Source organism: Lonchura striata, chromosome 1A (assembly GCF_050655825.1).
Source record: "Lonchura striata isolate lonStrDom1 chromosome 1A, ASM5065582v1, whole genome shotgun sequence".
Classification (NCBI taxonomy): Eukaryota; Metazoa; Chordata; class Aves; order Passeriformes; family Estrildidae; genus Lonchura; species Lonchura striata.
Window position 1 is genome coordinate 30623045 of NC_140741.1, and position 16406 is coordinate 30639450.

General features: G+C 34.2%; 1 protein-coding gene across 2 annotated transcripts in view; it reads left to right on the plus strand.

The window, feature by feature from the left end:
• Positions 1-15082, plus strand: part of TAFA5 (TAFA chemokine like family member 5) — a 475974-nt gene extending 460892 nt beyond the window's left edge. For both annotated transcript variants that reach the window (XM_085570408.1, XM_085570411.1), the window contains one exon: positions 10215-15082. In XM_085570408.1, the coding sequence (XP_085426534.1) occupies positions 10215-10220 (6 nt within the window). In that variant the 3' untranslated portion in view covers positions 10221-15082. The remainder of the gene's footprint in view (positions 1-10214) is intronic.
• Positions 15083-16406: the final 1324 nt, after the last annotated feature.

The window sequence follows — 16406 nt, forward strand, 5'->3', positions numbered from 1 at the left end:
ACACAAGGACAGTATCACTACCATTTGCTAAGGTCTGAGTGGGATGGAGAGGAAAGTATAAAATATGTTTCCTTTCTGCTATCAGTTGAAAGGACTGAATCTACTTACATCTGAGGCTACAGCAGAAACCATATCTCCATATCAACCATAGTTACAGGACTCTTTCCCTGAGGCAAACAGTGAATATGAATTCTGGCTACTTTGAGAAGTTAGTAAGGGAATACAATTCCTCTGAAAAATAAGGAGCTTTTTGTCGGTTTTTGTTTGTGTGTTTTTGTGCTTATGTAAGTCTATTCTCTTGTGGCATGTTCAGCAGGATTAAGCTTTCCTGAAGTAAAGGCAGTGTTTTAGGAATCATGGTAGGCAGATTTACAAATATGTACATTATATCTAAACAGGGAAGAAGAAGATGTCTGCTGGGCTGTAGCCAGCCTCCCTTACCAGTGAGCACATACACTACTCTCAGCATGAAATTGCAGCCAGCTAGGATGTGTGAACATGCTGCTTCTGTTTTACACAAGAAACTCTGTGACATTCTTCAATATGGTCTGCCTGGAAGAATCACTAGTAAGGAGTCAAATCACTTACCTACACTAATGACATAATCAAGTTGAATTTAGTTGTGTATTTGAAGAAATATAGTTTACAAATGCTACATATTTTGTTAGCTATGTTTTTACTTGCATTATTCAATTAATTATCAATAGTTACAGCAATGACAAGGAATATACAAGTCAGTACTGAGACATCAGGCCCTAAATGTTAGAAATTCGCTATTAATTCACTAGGGATTAATCTTTCATGTTACCTCTGCTACAGGCTGAAAAATGGGAACTAAAAGAGCCAATGTCCCAAAGGAGAAGAATTTGAGAGTCTGACAGTAGAACACAATAAAAAGAAAAAAGGTTATGGTTAATAGATGTGTCATAAATATATCTCTTTCCTTTGTTTAGATACTAGGCTGACATGTTGGGTTAGGCATTCAGGTAAGATTTGTTTTCAGACTAGAAAAACTCTCACACAGGTGTTTAATTTAGTCTGTTGCAATGGTTCAACTATGTCTCTCCTGTAAAACTGTCTGGATTCTGATCCATAGATATTATACAGAATGAAAGATGTAATTTTTTTTTTTTTTTGTTTAGATTCCTATCAGCTTCTTCTGACTTCTATAATTAGTTTAGAAAAAGATCACAGTAACACAGGGATCATTACACAGTTATTTTGGGATGAGATTTTGCAGAGTATGTTTATGTTAGCATGCTTCTAGAGCAGCAGGTATAGACATGAATGACTGGGAGACTACCAGCTATGCTGAATGCATGCAGAAAAATACCTATTCCTTCTCATATTCTCAATTTTTTATTAGGGAGATTGATACTGGTTTCACATGTTAAGTATTATAGATCTATTAAGAGCCAGAAACTCTTACTGAATGACTTCCTTTCAACACAAAGAGGTGTGTAAACTAATTTCATCTGACCTTCAGCCAGAGAATGCTTATACTATCAGTCTCTCACTATCCCTTTTCTCTTTAACTGCAGTTTTAATTTTGATTCCGGTAGTGGTAAAGGCAGAGTAATCTGTAACCTGCTACATACATCTAAACTGTATTATTTTTAGATTGAGGAACACTATATTGTTTATCATTTATTAAAAATAACAGTGCTATTACAGAACTAAAGCAGACATTTACACTAATCTAAAATAGTTAATTGGCTCATCTATTTTAATATTTAGAGTTAAACCTCAACAGAAATAATAATTGGGAGATAAAGAGCTCAGATCTGAACACATATTTAGAAAGATGATCAGATATCAGCTCTTGTTGAAAGTTAGCATTTTATTGGGGGAGGAGATTCCTTGGATTTTGTTTCTTTGCTTTTGTTAAGTAGTTATGTAAATTGCTGATTTTTATTTTCTAAGGAAAAAGGCAAAAAGAGGCTGTCCTTTAAGTTTTCTTAGATTAAAAATGCCTTACAGTCAGTTCCCTCATTCTCTTACTAAGGGCAGTACACAGCCCTGCAGGTGTTCTTTATAAGCAGCACACAATTACTGCTGTGTGCTGTATTCTGACCTTTTAATTGGTGCCCTGTATGTCCTTTTCACTACATCTGGGATATGCTAATCAGATTCCTCACACAGACTGAAATTTATTGATCACATTATCCCTGAATTTTTTTTTTTTTTTTGCACTGGCTCAGGTCCCTGTTCCTTATGCTGATTAAAAAATGTGATTCCACACCAAACAGTGCATGTCTTTAGTTGGCATTAGCTTATGAATCCATGCCCTGAATCAAACAGTTGTTGGAAGAAGTTCTGCTTCTCTGCTGTGACTCCCTTTGTGCAACATACACTACTTATGCTTTGTTGAAGTCTCTGAAGATCATGAAAGTTTCAGAACACCCACCTTCTGTTTTGATGAGTGGGAGGAGCTGACAAATGCTGGAAGGATTAAGAAATTTGTTTTCTGATAGTCTAGATTCACCTAGTAAGCATCGTTTACTCTGATTTCTAACTAACTTCTAATTTTTATATATATATACTATTTTTTTTTCTTAATGGAGGAATCTCTAAAAAGAAAAAAGAATTATACTGCTCTTCCAAGCAAAATTGTTCTTGGCAACTCTTATGAATGACAAGATGAGGGATTCAGAAAGGTTAAATGTGACAGAAACATCTTAAGTTCTTTTTCCACTCCTGAAGTCTTTCAGCAGATCACAGACATTCTGGTCCTAATGCAAGAGAATATTCTATTGGCTTGGTGATAGGCATTTTCATTATATCCTTACATTTGCAGGTTCCTTGAGATACTCTTTGTATGCTCTACATGAGACACCAAACCATGCACATTTTTTATAGTTAATACAACTTGGGAGATAAGTTTTCTTCATAGATTGTAGCTAGGGGAAAAGTATCAGCTTTCTAACTAAATACTCCCTTTATTTTATAAAATGAACATTCAATTTCTACACAAATCTGAGCCATCTTCAAAAACAGTACACAAGTGGTTGTTACTCTAAGATTAAAGTTACAAAAGAAATTATTTAACCAGTGGATTTCCACAATTTCAGAAGAAAATTTGACAGATAATTAAGTATAAGAAAGACACAATCTTAACTTGTCACTGAAAATAGAATCATGAACCTATATTTGTACTGAACCTATTTAAATATGTAGAAACACTTTTGCCTTTATATTATGTTCCTTTCATTTTCATAGTGTGAAAGTCAAATTTGAAAAGAAAATGAACAGTTTGATGAAACTGGCTGGGTTTCTTAGTTATAGCAGAATTAATTGCCTAGTACAAGCCAGCTTGTACAGTAACAAGAAAATGTTTAAGATATGAGAAAATAGGATAGACTGAGGTGATGGGACACAGGGGTCAGTCAGAGAGGTGTGCTGACTGACCCCACTTTTCACGTAGCAGTTCCTTTTTGCACCATTTTCTGTTTGCCCTTCCCTGTCTCACTCCCTGCCTGCCCTTACCCTGCACATTGCCTCACCAGCTGGCACAGTCCTACTGACCTCCTCCCATACACCAAAAACCAATGTCCTGGTTTGCCTGCAGCTTCCTGAGAGCACATCATTTAGTGCTGATGACCAGGTTTGTTTCCTGTTTGTTGTAAACATTAATTGCTCAGGTTTTATGTCTATGTGTTGTCTTCCTTCCCTCCCTTATCCTTCCAGCTGAATAGAGGAACATTCTCATCTCACCATCCATGTGCCCTTAGTGATTTGGGTGACTAACCACAATTGTTTATATCACAACCCCTGCTGTCTGTGTGGTCTGGTTTGTCTCTGTGTGTTCTTGTTTATGACTCCTTTGACTAGATAACCTTAATGGCACATTCAAGCCCCTTACACTTACCCTCATATATTATTTTTAACCACATTAAAGCCACTTCAAAGGAGAAAACACACATAAATAATAGAATAAAAAAAAAACCTCAGAAGAAACACAAAAAGGGAATGTGATTGAAGATGTCTTTTTATGAAAACATTTTGAATTGATATGATCTTATATAAAGCAGAATCATCCTACAGTTAATGATGCATAAGGAGGAGTACCATAAACAGAGGAGGAAGGGGCTCTAGAAAGGTTTTCAAACAACTCCTTTGTTAAATCTCTCCGATGAACTCATTCTTTCTCATATGTGCAAAGTCTTGAAGAGCACTAGAAGTCTTACCTGCATTTAGAGATTGAAATCATATCTGTACATTATTACACATTATACAGTTGGTTACACCCAGAGTTTGTATTTATATTTAAACATACAATTTTAAATATAAATGCTTAGCCAATATTTCTTTTTCAGTAATTTTTATGACTTAAGTAATTATGTCAGAAAGAGATTCTGCTATTTCCTATAGGGATTTTGCTTTGAAACTCAAATTTAGGAGAAAAAAAACACCTTTATGAAGTAATCCTGTGAGCTCCTGTTCATCCCAGGATCTCTAAATGCTCTCATTTAGGAAATAAAAATATATTTATGCTTCAAGTGTTGATAACGCAGAGTAACAGTAATTTCTTTTAATTTTCTGGCCTCTGATATAGTCTCTTATTTGTTCCTTAAAGAATACCTTTAATGAGTCTCTTTACCTCATTTAATTCTCCTTTCTTCTCCTTTCTACTCTTACTCAGTGTTATATAGACTGTTATTTTCTTTTCCACAGCTATAACTTCAGAAGCAGAATCTTCTGGGGGAATGATTTTCTCCTGCTATGCTCCCAAGGGTCTAGTTATGCTCCTTATAGTGATGTCCCTGATGACTATTTTGTTTAAACTTGGAGAATATCTGTTCTACTTTTGTATTTAGCAGTGAAAAATAGTATCAGTCACAGAAACAATAGCAATATTGAAAACCTGCAGGGAAAAAGAATGAGATCCACCTCAGACAGGTCAACAAGCAAAATCCAAAATTACATTTTAGCCCCAAATATTGAATATTACAATATCTAGATGCAAATTTTTAGGTTGAAAAAAATTAAGATGAAACAGCCTCTTATTAAATTGCACTGTGATCCTGCAATGGGGTTAGAGATGGAAATTTTCCCACAGTTATTCTTGAGCTGCCACTTTGTTACGAATTATATATTAGATCTTTCTTTTTATTTGAGTAGAAATCAAATATGTGAGTGGGAAAGCCTGCGCATGGCACAGAGAAATTAGATATTTCAAAATACACATGTGTTGATTAGGGATTTAGGAAATATGAAGGACCAGAGAGTTAGTACCTGAAATCCTATTGCTTTTCAGTCTCTGACATATCTGCAGGTAGATATGCTCATCAAATTAAAAAGAAATGACTGTAGACTATCTAAGCATTTATAATAAATTAGTGCCCATGGGCCACTATTTCCTGCCAACTTTATATAGAGAGTTTTATGAATCATGCAAGAAATTGGTGATAAAGATAAAATATCCATTTCAGTCCAGCAGTTTGAGATCCATATCTCACCATGGCCACTTGTTATAGGCTAATTATATAACAAAGCTGCATCACTGTGCAAATCAAAGTGTATGATTCATGAGAGCAGGGCAAAAAAGAACAAAGTGGAAGCGTAGCTGAAGTGCAATTGTTACGAATGATAACTCAGGAAGAAGGCTGAGCAGCTCCTGATTGTACTGGCTTCCAAGCCAGTTTCTTGCTGGACCCAGACAGCCAGTTACTGCACCATTTCATTCCCTGCTGTATCAAAGCTGTGAAAAGCTGGGCTCCCTTTGCTGCCAGCTCCAAAGGAGAGGCTGGGACAACAGATCCTGCAGAGGGAGAAGACCCTCCTATCTGAAGCTGTGAGTTCTCTTCTTTCTTCGTCCTTCTCCCCCCAGCTGTGATGTGGAATCCAGGAGCTTTGTACATCCACTTTATCCTTTCTATGGCATAGCTGGCCCAGCCCCTGGTCTTCTTTCTTGCAGCAGAAAAATAACTCCTAACTAAAAAACTCATGAGACAGCTTAAGAAGTCATCCAGCATTTCAGTCCCTGCTCAGTGGGACGTTAATGCCTTTTATACTGGTGACAGTTTAAAATTTCTGAGCTCTTGCAACCTGCTACTCTCAAAAAATTCATTTGAAATCATTCAGACAGCGTTTCAAACTGAAGTGTAAAGGCAGCTATCAAAATTTTAATAGTGCCAAAAAGAGAAAGATTTTTGGGGTTATAATTTTCATTTTTATTGAGAGCAGAAGAGACACAATATCAACTTGCTGTGGGCTATTTATGTACAAATCTTCATCAGTTAAAGAAGGATTTTTTTTTTAAGACTCTAATCAGAAAAGTATTTTTACTTGTATATTATTTAGAATAGTTATTCAATTTTTGTAGCTTTTGTTTATTTTAAAAATAGACAATAGGAACTAGTAAATATTATCTCTGTTACTAAGAAAAAGATATTTTCATTGTTTTAAATAAATAAAGGTGTGCAAACCAAAGCAGAGATACCCTTTACTATTGATTCCTGGCATATAAATTTCTTTAAGCCCTGTGAGGTTGCTTAGTCACAGTAACAGCATGTCAAATCTGAAATAGTAAGGAATCAAAGCAGGAAACTCACCAGCATGTGTAATGAATAGAACCAATTTATCTATTTATTTTATAATTCTTTAAAGGAGCAATCTATTTAAGCGATGTATTGGGATGTTTTAAATCATTTTTAAGGGATCTGCACAACAGTTTCCTGTATTGTACAGCAAGCTGCTACTACTTAGAAGTTTTGGGGCCAATTCCTGGTTCACATGATAGAAGTGTTACCAGAATCATGAAATAGATGCCAACATATGTTATGAAGTTAATGCTAAGATAGAAACAGATTGGGCTGACAACATCCTGGAGATTGCATTAATGAATCATTTGCATAAAGTCACTTCAGTGGAAAACTTTATACTCAGTTTACTAATATTCTCAGCCTGAAGTGAGGTAATTTAAAATAGTAGTGAAAATATCTCAAGAACTGATGGTTAAAGACATGTACTATAAGTATTACCTCTACTATGACTCAGTATGTCCTCTACTATCACTATGACTTTCCTGTATCTTCTCTGTACTCTCTTTCATTATCTTTCTAAGGTCTAATTTTCTTTTTTTTTTTTTTTTTATTTATTTTTCAATACAGGGAGAGAGATTCTGCCCTTTTAAAAGATATTCTTATATCTCAGTTTTCCTCCCAGTTTAAAGAATGTTCTGATAGAATTTTTACAATGAATTCTGTGTATGTGTGTACAGTTTCTACCAGAAGTTCCAGACTTGACAATTTTGAAGCCAAATAGACAAAATTATAATTTTTTGTAATGATTGTCTTTGTTGTTTGACTTTTCTTTTACCTAAATGCTTGCATATTTATAGACAAACACATTAAAAACTATCTTGTAACATATGTACAACTTTAAACAAGTGTTTTCGGATACAAATTTTATTATTTTCTGGGGAAAAAAAAGTTATTCTTACAAAACAATATATACTTTGTTTACAGATAGCTGGCCATCTACTTTAGGATTTCTTTTCAAAACAACAAGCATATAAAATCGAAATGGTCTGGAATTTCCTTATTTCAAAATTTGTCATGAAGATATGTAGTTTGTTGTATTATACAGAGTTATGATAATGCACAAGCTTGTTACTAACAATTGATTTTTTGCTGACTAAAGCCACCTGGAAAGTGTGGAAGTAAATAACTAATAATAATTATCTGCTGATTTTACACTGCTGTCTATTGCTTTCTAATTATGGCTCTGGCCTCTCTCTTTTTCACTATTTTTAAAGAAAATTGTAAATCATTGTCAACAAGCAAAATTCCTTTCATAATACTTTCAAAATTTATGATGTATCTATATTTAAAAAACTACAGCCATTGATATTACAAAAGAAAAGTATCTCCAGGGAAATACTTTGGGGAAGATTAATAAATTCTTACTGAGGATTTAAATTGAGTGACAAAAGAAAATTTCAGAAATCAAAAGCAAAATCCATCAAATATCAATACTTGAAAAAAAATGGGAGGGTTTTCCAGGAATATGGGGCTTGACATGAAAAAGTATTGCAAAATATGCACAACACAGAATAAAACTATAACAGTTTTATTCATGTAGTGGATGGACCCAGAAAAGAATGAGGTTCATAAGTCAAAGAAACATGATTTCCAAGAAATTAGAGATGAAAACTCCATCAGGTATTTAACCCAGGAAATTCCAAGGAAGACAAAATTTCCTGTACAGTTTCACTTTGAAGAATTATTAGATAGAATTTTGATTTAATTAACATACATTTAAATCTCTGTGATGAAACAGTTCCCATGTGTTTACTTAAGTACCTTTCTCCAGGCCAGATTAAAAAAAAAAAAAAAAGGAAAAATTGGAACACTGTGATAAGAAAAGGACACCAACTGTTTTTGAAGTGAAACCTTAGACAACCTCGTAGCTGTTCATAGCTTCCAGCTTTGCAATGGAATATTCGCTGCAGGCTGCCATGCCATGCTCACCTCAGCTGGCTGCCAGTGGAACTTTCTCATTGGACAGGATGCAGAATAATTCAGATTTCCAAAGTGGAATGACAAAACAGGTATTCCTTATAGTCCTAAAGTGACATACTTAAACAAGTCTAATAACCCTCTTTAAAAAATAATTTTTTTATTTATGTAATGTCTTCTCCTTTCTGTATGTTTACTTCTTGAGAAATATTATTTGCTTTCTGAGATACCATTCAAGTTGAAACTTTTGGTCCTGCTATAAGTACAAATTCAAAATAAGCAACAGTTAAAAAAATTAACAGAGTTTAATGTGAAATATGGACCATTTTAGACCTTTTTTCCCCTGAAAAATGGTCATTATCTGAATTTCTCCAAATAACAAATATCCAGAACTTAGAGACACATTGATTCCAGTAGTATGACACTCTTTATTTTCTATGAGAGCAGAAATAAGGAGTATTAGTAGACCCCATATTTTACATATTTTATGAAATCCATCTGGGAATTACAAAGAGTCAAATTCTCTTTCTAGACCCTTTCTCTTCCATATAAACTAATACTGAAAGTAGCAAATAATTATCATATGGTCATGACTCTTTGATGATTGTTGTAAGGTGACAAGGAGAAAATACAGCAGAAAATAAAACCTCATTCTCACAAAGACAGCTAAATCCATGACTGAAATTTTACTACCAGATTTTGTAGTAATTTTGCATTATTTTATACTGAGAAGGCCTTTCAGAGCCTTGGGATGTGACCAACTAATCCACTTAATACTTATTTAATTATCTCAGCACTCTGTTTTACAATTCTCAATGAGCTACTTAGATGTGAACTGATACCTTCTCATCAAAGATCTTAGAATACAATCTTCACAAAATTTAATCAAGGGGAAATTAAAGCAGAGCAACCTTAAAAAATTATGTCATCTATATGCTAGTAGTTTTGTTCATTTACACTTATTCACAGAACATATATGAATAACATTTTATATATAAACCTCAATTTTGTGATAAATTTTGAAGAAATAAAGGCTCTTAATAATTGAAATCTCAAGCATAATTGTAAATGTAAGATACAGGAAACCATAATGGTAATAGTTTATATATATATTAATACAGGATATATTGAATAGCAAAGCTATTTTTTTTTTAGCAAGTTTATATTTTCTTCAGGATCTTGACCTCTTACAGTTAATTTCTAAGGTCAATAGTAAACACTGCAAGAGCACTCCATGAATGATATTAATGTGATTAATCCTGTTAATTATAATAGGAAGTACACCTAATACAGACATTAAAGAGGGGTATATTGGGTAGATGTCAAGTGTTTGACTGCAGCTTTAGCAGTAAATGCTGGATTGACATTAAATTATGCACACCATGTGGTGGAGACACACAGCAGCTCTATGATGGGGAAGAGTCATCTCAAGTAGTGAAGATTTCATGAACTTTTGTAACTGTTGTAGTTTCATTAAGATAAATTGTGTATTACAATACAACTAAGAACACGTAGTTTCAGAGGTGCAACCAGAGTCCCATCTAAGACTTTAGTCTGAAAAACACTAAACCCTAGGGGTTTTGCTTTACATTTTTTTTCTGACTGAAATTGAAGTTGAAACCTTTGTTATCACTGTGGAAACCAAACTGACTAATTTCACTGGTGAACTAGTATGAAGTATTGTTAAAATATAAAATTTGCTGCATAAATTGCATGGTTTGAATCTTACATTGTTTTTCTTCTGTTCACTAGGAATGACTTTACATTAATCTGGAATATGCTGTTCAGGAGCTGTTCTTCCATCTTCATCTCCTTCTTTCAAGAGCCACAGAACTACAAGATTCCGCTGTTTATGTGCATATTTGAGAAACAAGTGTTTGTTACATATTCCTAACAGTTTGAAGTATGAAGAATGTTTTTTTATTGATGTTTTTATCTCCCACTGGTCTTCCTCATACTTGATTTTTTTTCTCCCCAAAGGAAAGATCCAGTGCAAATGTAGATGATAAGAAGCTCAGTCTGTTTAAACTGGAAATGTACCTTGTTCAGATCCCAAATTAATTTGTTTGGTTTCATTATGTAGTATACTGTCTTTCCCTCTGTTTTACTGGTTTTAAAATCCTGACTGGGCAATGTTTGGAGTTGCTGGCTGGATTTCCTTTTACTCTTGTAACTCTCTCCCAGGGGAGAAATGCACCGGGGGAAATGAGTGCGTGGCTGATTAGGGTTAAACCATGACATTCCTTACAGAAAATATAGAATCTGCTATATTCTGCAGATCATATTTCAAAAGACAGTTTCCTAGATAGTTCTTAGCCTCCCTGAAATCATCCTCAAATGAGGCAGGCATACTGTAACTCATGGAGATAAGTGTATGCAGCAAAAATTCCAATTGTGACCATGAGAGGTATTTGCTCTGGAAAGTGGTTTTATCTGTGACTGCCAAAACAAAAGTTGATTTGATGCTTCTCTACTGTAATAGGCGAAGTTGAAGGTAACCTCTTTTCATACAGGATGGTCAAAATGTTTAGAGTAGAAAACTCAGACACTGTTTATAAAAAGATAGGAAATTCTCTACATACCCTCCCTTTACAAATCTGTTTTAGTGATTGTCTTATTTTTATTTTCCTTTATGCCCAGAATTGTCCTGCTGGCAATATCCATTTTCTCATAGTCATTCCTCTCTGTGTGGACGGCACACTCTTTCTTGCCTACATCCAAATGGTGCAGCACTGCATCGGTAAAAGGTGTGTTAGGGCAACCTTTGAGAACCACAAATAACACTGAACGTTAATGCTAAGCTTTTACTACTCTTTCTTTAATCCTGCAGTTAAGACACCATCTTTCATTGATAACTACCTCAATCCTGCATGGAAGATGTCTTTGACTTGTATAAACAAATTCCCTATGCTGTGTAAGGCTTCTTTTTGTGTGTTGATCAAAATCTTGACAGCAGCCATGAATGTTATCAAACATCTTACCAAGGATTCCCTCATTCCAAACACCTTATTATAGGAACATATTTTAAATTCTGAACCTTTGAGCCTAGTATAAACTTTTACATTCTTGAGCTTAACAATATGATTTTTACAGTACAACTGGATAAAAAAAAGCACATAAGGTGATTTTACATACATCCATTTTTTCTCAATCACATACAATAGGGCTTATGTATTTAAAATAGTCTTTAATAACTATTTGTATTCAACAAAATATCCATTTTTTTTATGCTTTAATAAAGTGAGAGAATATCTAGCATAGTTGGTATTGCAGTGGGAGATCTAGTTGCAAATACAATTGGAATTATGAGACTATGCACCAGATTCCATAATTTTCAAAATTCAAGTGATTTGATCTCTTACTTATCATATGGTACTGAAAGAGTTAATTAAAGCAAGGACTTCAAGAGTATTTGAAGCTCATCCTCTAAGGAGAGAGTGACACGTCAAGAGAAGGAGTTGTATGAATCTATTATTTTAAGCACTTGACAAGATCTCCATTTAAAAAATAATGAGCCACACGTGCTGCTATGTTGAAAGAAAAACTGGAATCCCTTTGATAGAAGCACTGGCAACAGACTGTCTACATTTGACCCTCTGAGATCTGTGCATTATTTCAGGCTTGCTGTGCTCATGTTTAATGATTGTATGTTTCAGTCTCATGATTCTAAATATTCTTTCCATATTTTTCTGGCAAAAAATGTTTCTTGGCAATTGTATGTTATATGGTACTGTATGTTTACTTGATTAAAATCTCATGTGTGAGAATTGAATTTTGTTGATTTCTTTTTTTAAAAATCATATAATATTTGAATTGTATCTCCTTTTACCGCTTAAATCAATGCCAATCAAATAATACAGAGTGATAAAGTACATTTCCATTCAGCAGTGTTATTTTATTAAATTGATTTAATCTCTATTTTAAAAGTGGGATATAATACAAATAAAACAAATCAAGTATCCTCTCCCTCAGAGAAGAGGCAGTGGTAAAATCATAATGGCACATATAATCTCATTAGTAGGCAATAAAGCAAAAATAACTGTTATTAGTCTCATCTGTCTTAACTGTATGAGTGTGTGGCCAGGGTCTATAATTAACTTTCAGTTTCTAGAATGCATCAACTCTAGAAATCAAGAAACAGAAGTCTAAGTTCAACCTTCTGATGTGATTAAGCCTATTATGACCACAGCTGTCTAAAGAGATTGTATTCTGCTTTTATTTTCACTTGGTCAACAATGGTTTATGTGGATTAGATTTTGAAATTAATACTATCTAGATTTACATCCAGTTTTATCTAAATCACTAAAATTTGAGAACACTGGAGAAAGAACAGCTTGGAATTTGTGATGAAATTAATGTTGTCTAAGTGCATCTATTAATCCAGACTGAAAAAGTTAGTGGGAGCATATAAAATTCAAGGGTTTTCTAAGAAAGCATTTTCTAGGCAAAATAAATGAGAATTATAGATCGAGCCTAAACCCTTGAGCATCCAATAGCTTCAGTTAGAACAGCTAGAGTAAAAGTTTGACCATGTCTTTTATTAATATACACATCTTCATATGTATTTCTTTATCAAAAATTTGAAATATCTCAATTTTGTACAGTTACTGAGTAAATTGAAAACTTCAGTAATTTTTCCATTACAGATTTTCATTTTCTGATTAGCCCTAATAAATTTGAAGTCTTTATTTTTGATCCACTTCCAGTTCAGAGGATTCTAAAATGTTGCAAAACACAATGGGTGAAATTTGCTTGGGTATGGACAGTTAATGTGTCTATATTGACAAAGAGATTACTTTTCAAAGAGAAATAATAAATCCATAGACCATTTGACCAAAATACTGTTTTATCTGGACCATGGTTTAAAAAGAAGCAGGTATGTATTTGCTTCATGTTGTAACAAATTGACATAAAGGGAGAATATATTTTTTGAGAAACACATCTAGATCTAGATTATAGAGATATAGATAGATACATAGACGCATTACATATTTTCGCTTGTTTGAAAGGAACAGAAGTAGCAGTTTATCATGCAGTAGCATTTTCAGCTAAGACATGTGAATCCTTCAGATTAATTTCCAGTTTTTAGTGGAAAAGCCCTGACACTGGAAGCCTTTGTGCAGTGCCTTTGAAAGTGTGACTGGGAGGTACACCTGAGCTCAGAGTAAAAAACCTTTATCCTTTGAGATCAGTATGAAGAAATCTGAGGGTGCTTTCTTCTAGACACTACCTTTATTCAGTTATTCTGACAATAGAAACCCACCCTGATGCTGGGGAAAAAGAAAAAGTAAAATTCTCCCTTCACCATGCTGATCAGGTGCCTTAACACACACTTCTTTTGCTGACAATAGTGAGCAGTTATGATGGCTTCTCAACAGCCTCCAGCAGTAGTAGACTTCTCTGCCCCACATTTCATCTTCTGATTATACATCTGTGCCTCATTCATTACATTTTTGTCCCCTACTGTGTTAGGAAGGATCAGGTTAAGAATGTCGTGTGTCATCACTTCTACAAGAAAAAAAAAATTCTTTATTTAGGCCGGAGCAGTCTGATTTTTTAACATTATTTTTTTGTTAGGTTTGTTTTGCTACTTAAAGAGAGAGTATTTGAGACCTTATTAGCTTGGTTGGTTCTAGACTCTTTTTTTTAATCTTCTATTTGAAATTTAGATTTTCTAATGCTGTAGAGACCACTACTGCAATGAAACATGCAGCTGTATGAAAGCCTAAATAAATTAAAGAAAAAGATCCAGGAAGAAAAGTTTAGGGTGCCTTTAGCAGAAAAATGTCCACCCACGTCCCCACACCCCCATTCACACAGATGTGTAGCTAACAGATTTAATTAGAAAAATGTTCAAACTGGAATTCTCAATAGCATCAGCTCTTTGCACTGAGATTATTTGAGATGTAATTATCTGATCAGCTTTACAGATCTTCAGTACAATTTGGTGGAGGTATGAAAGTGCTACCTTGTCCATCCTTTGCAACTACTGTAATACACAGGTGCCTCTATACTCACCTCTATTGCTTGTCACTTAATCCTACAGGAAGAGTTGATTCTGTATGTCCAGTCAATGAGATGTCAATTTGAAGCAGGTGCACATTTAGAGAATGTAGTACCTGTCAGTATATTATTGGCCTAAATTAAGATTAGGATTTAAGAATTACTGCAATTCAGACATAAACAAATGACAACAGTGATAGTAAAAGGGTTTTAAAATCATGAGGATTAAGGGTTAAAAGGAAAAATAAGCTTAGTAGGCCCTGGAAAAATAAACACCCTAAGCACATGGAGAACTCGTACTTGCTAAAACTGCACCTTGTAACTAGTACATGATAATTGATACAATTGTTAGATGTGATGATTGTTTAGTAATTAAATATAATTACTGTTTAATCATAAGAATAATCATGAGAAAGTCTGGTCAGTGACCTAAGAAAGATCATGAGAAACTCATGTCAATGTATACTATAGAACAATATAAGTTTAATAATTAATATGTGGGTTATGTAATGATAGAATATAAAATACATTCAGCTCGAAAGCCATGTTGGAGTCAGATTTGGGTCTGTACCCCTGATTCCCAGAGCTCTTAATAAAAGTACCTGCATATAATCATATCCTGTGATTATGTGTGTTTCCGAATGCTAACAACATCATGACAAGAAAGCCTCCCTTACAAATAATGTATTTCTTACCATCTTGATACTTGTGTTTTTTTTCTTAAAATGCATATAATGATACATCCTCTGATTTTAACTTTCTTCCAATGTTGACATTTTGAAAGAGTGAATGAAGAAGGAAATTGCTGAGAAGAACCTGATGTTTTTTCTTAGTGCTGGAAAGTGCTAAGTACTTAGTAGATACTGGGAAGAGAAAATAATGTCTGCTATGTTTCTGAGTAAAAGACATCAATGATGTATTAAGGCGAACAGGCAGTTCCCAAAAGAGAGGTTGTTTGCCATTTGAAAACAGCAGCTTGATGGTTATGTTTTGGAATTTAATGGAAGAACTCACAGTTCCCTGTATTTGATTTGGATCAGGAAACAGAAGATTGATTCCTCAAGACATTTGAAATACATAAATATAAAAAAGTCCCAGTATATAAATTTTTAATTTATTTAGATTATTGATTTGTTTAGATTATTGATATTTAGATAATAGATCGCCCATATGTGTCCTAAAATAAGGGACTATCTCAGAGATAGAGTACTTAAAATAGCCCCCACTTTTATGGACTTGCAATTTCTGTCTCTCATTTCTGACATAAAACATTGACAAGGGAGTCCTCATCTCCTTACACAAACCCTAAATGCGAATGAAAAAGACAGGTACTTCCCAAAGAAGTCTGCTAATCCAAATCTGAGAGAAGAAAAGAACTTCATTCAAACTTGCTTTGCTAGTTTTGGAGATTTTATCCAACTGAAGGAAGAAAGGAATTCAACACTAATTATGTGACATGAGTTTTGCTGCAATGAATTTTTTTGTCTCAATATACATTCATTTATGAATTTAAAACAGCTTGAGTGGAAAAAATTAATATTCCCACCTCAGAAAACTCCATAATAAAAATCTGCAATATAAAAAACCTAAAATGCTTTTGAAATAGGCACTTAAGACATTACATTATCAGTATTATTGTTAGTTTTTTAAAGTTAATTCAGTTTTAGAATATTTTTATGAGAAAAACTATCATAGAACTACAGAATAAGCTGAATCAGAAAGGACACAAAAGGACCACTGATTCCAACTCCCTGTCCTGCACAGCACCATTCCCAAGCATCACACCCTGTGCCTGAGAGTATTCTCCAAATGCTTCTAGAACTCTGTCCGGCTGGTGCTGTGACCACTGCCCTGGGGAACCTGTTCCAGGGCCCAACCACCCACTGGTTTTTAATATACAACCTAAACCTCCCCTGACTCAGCTTCAGTCCGCTCCCTTGG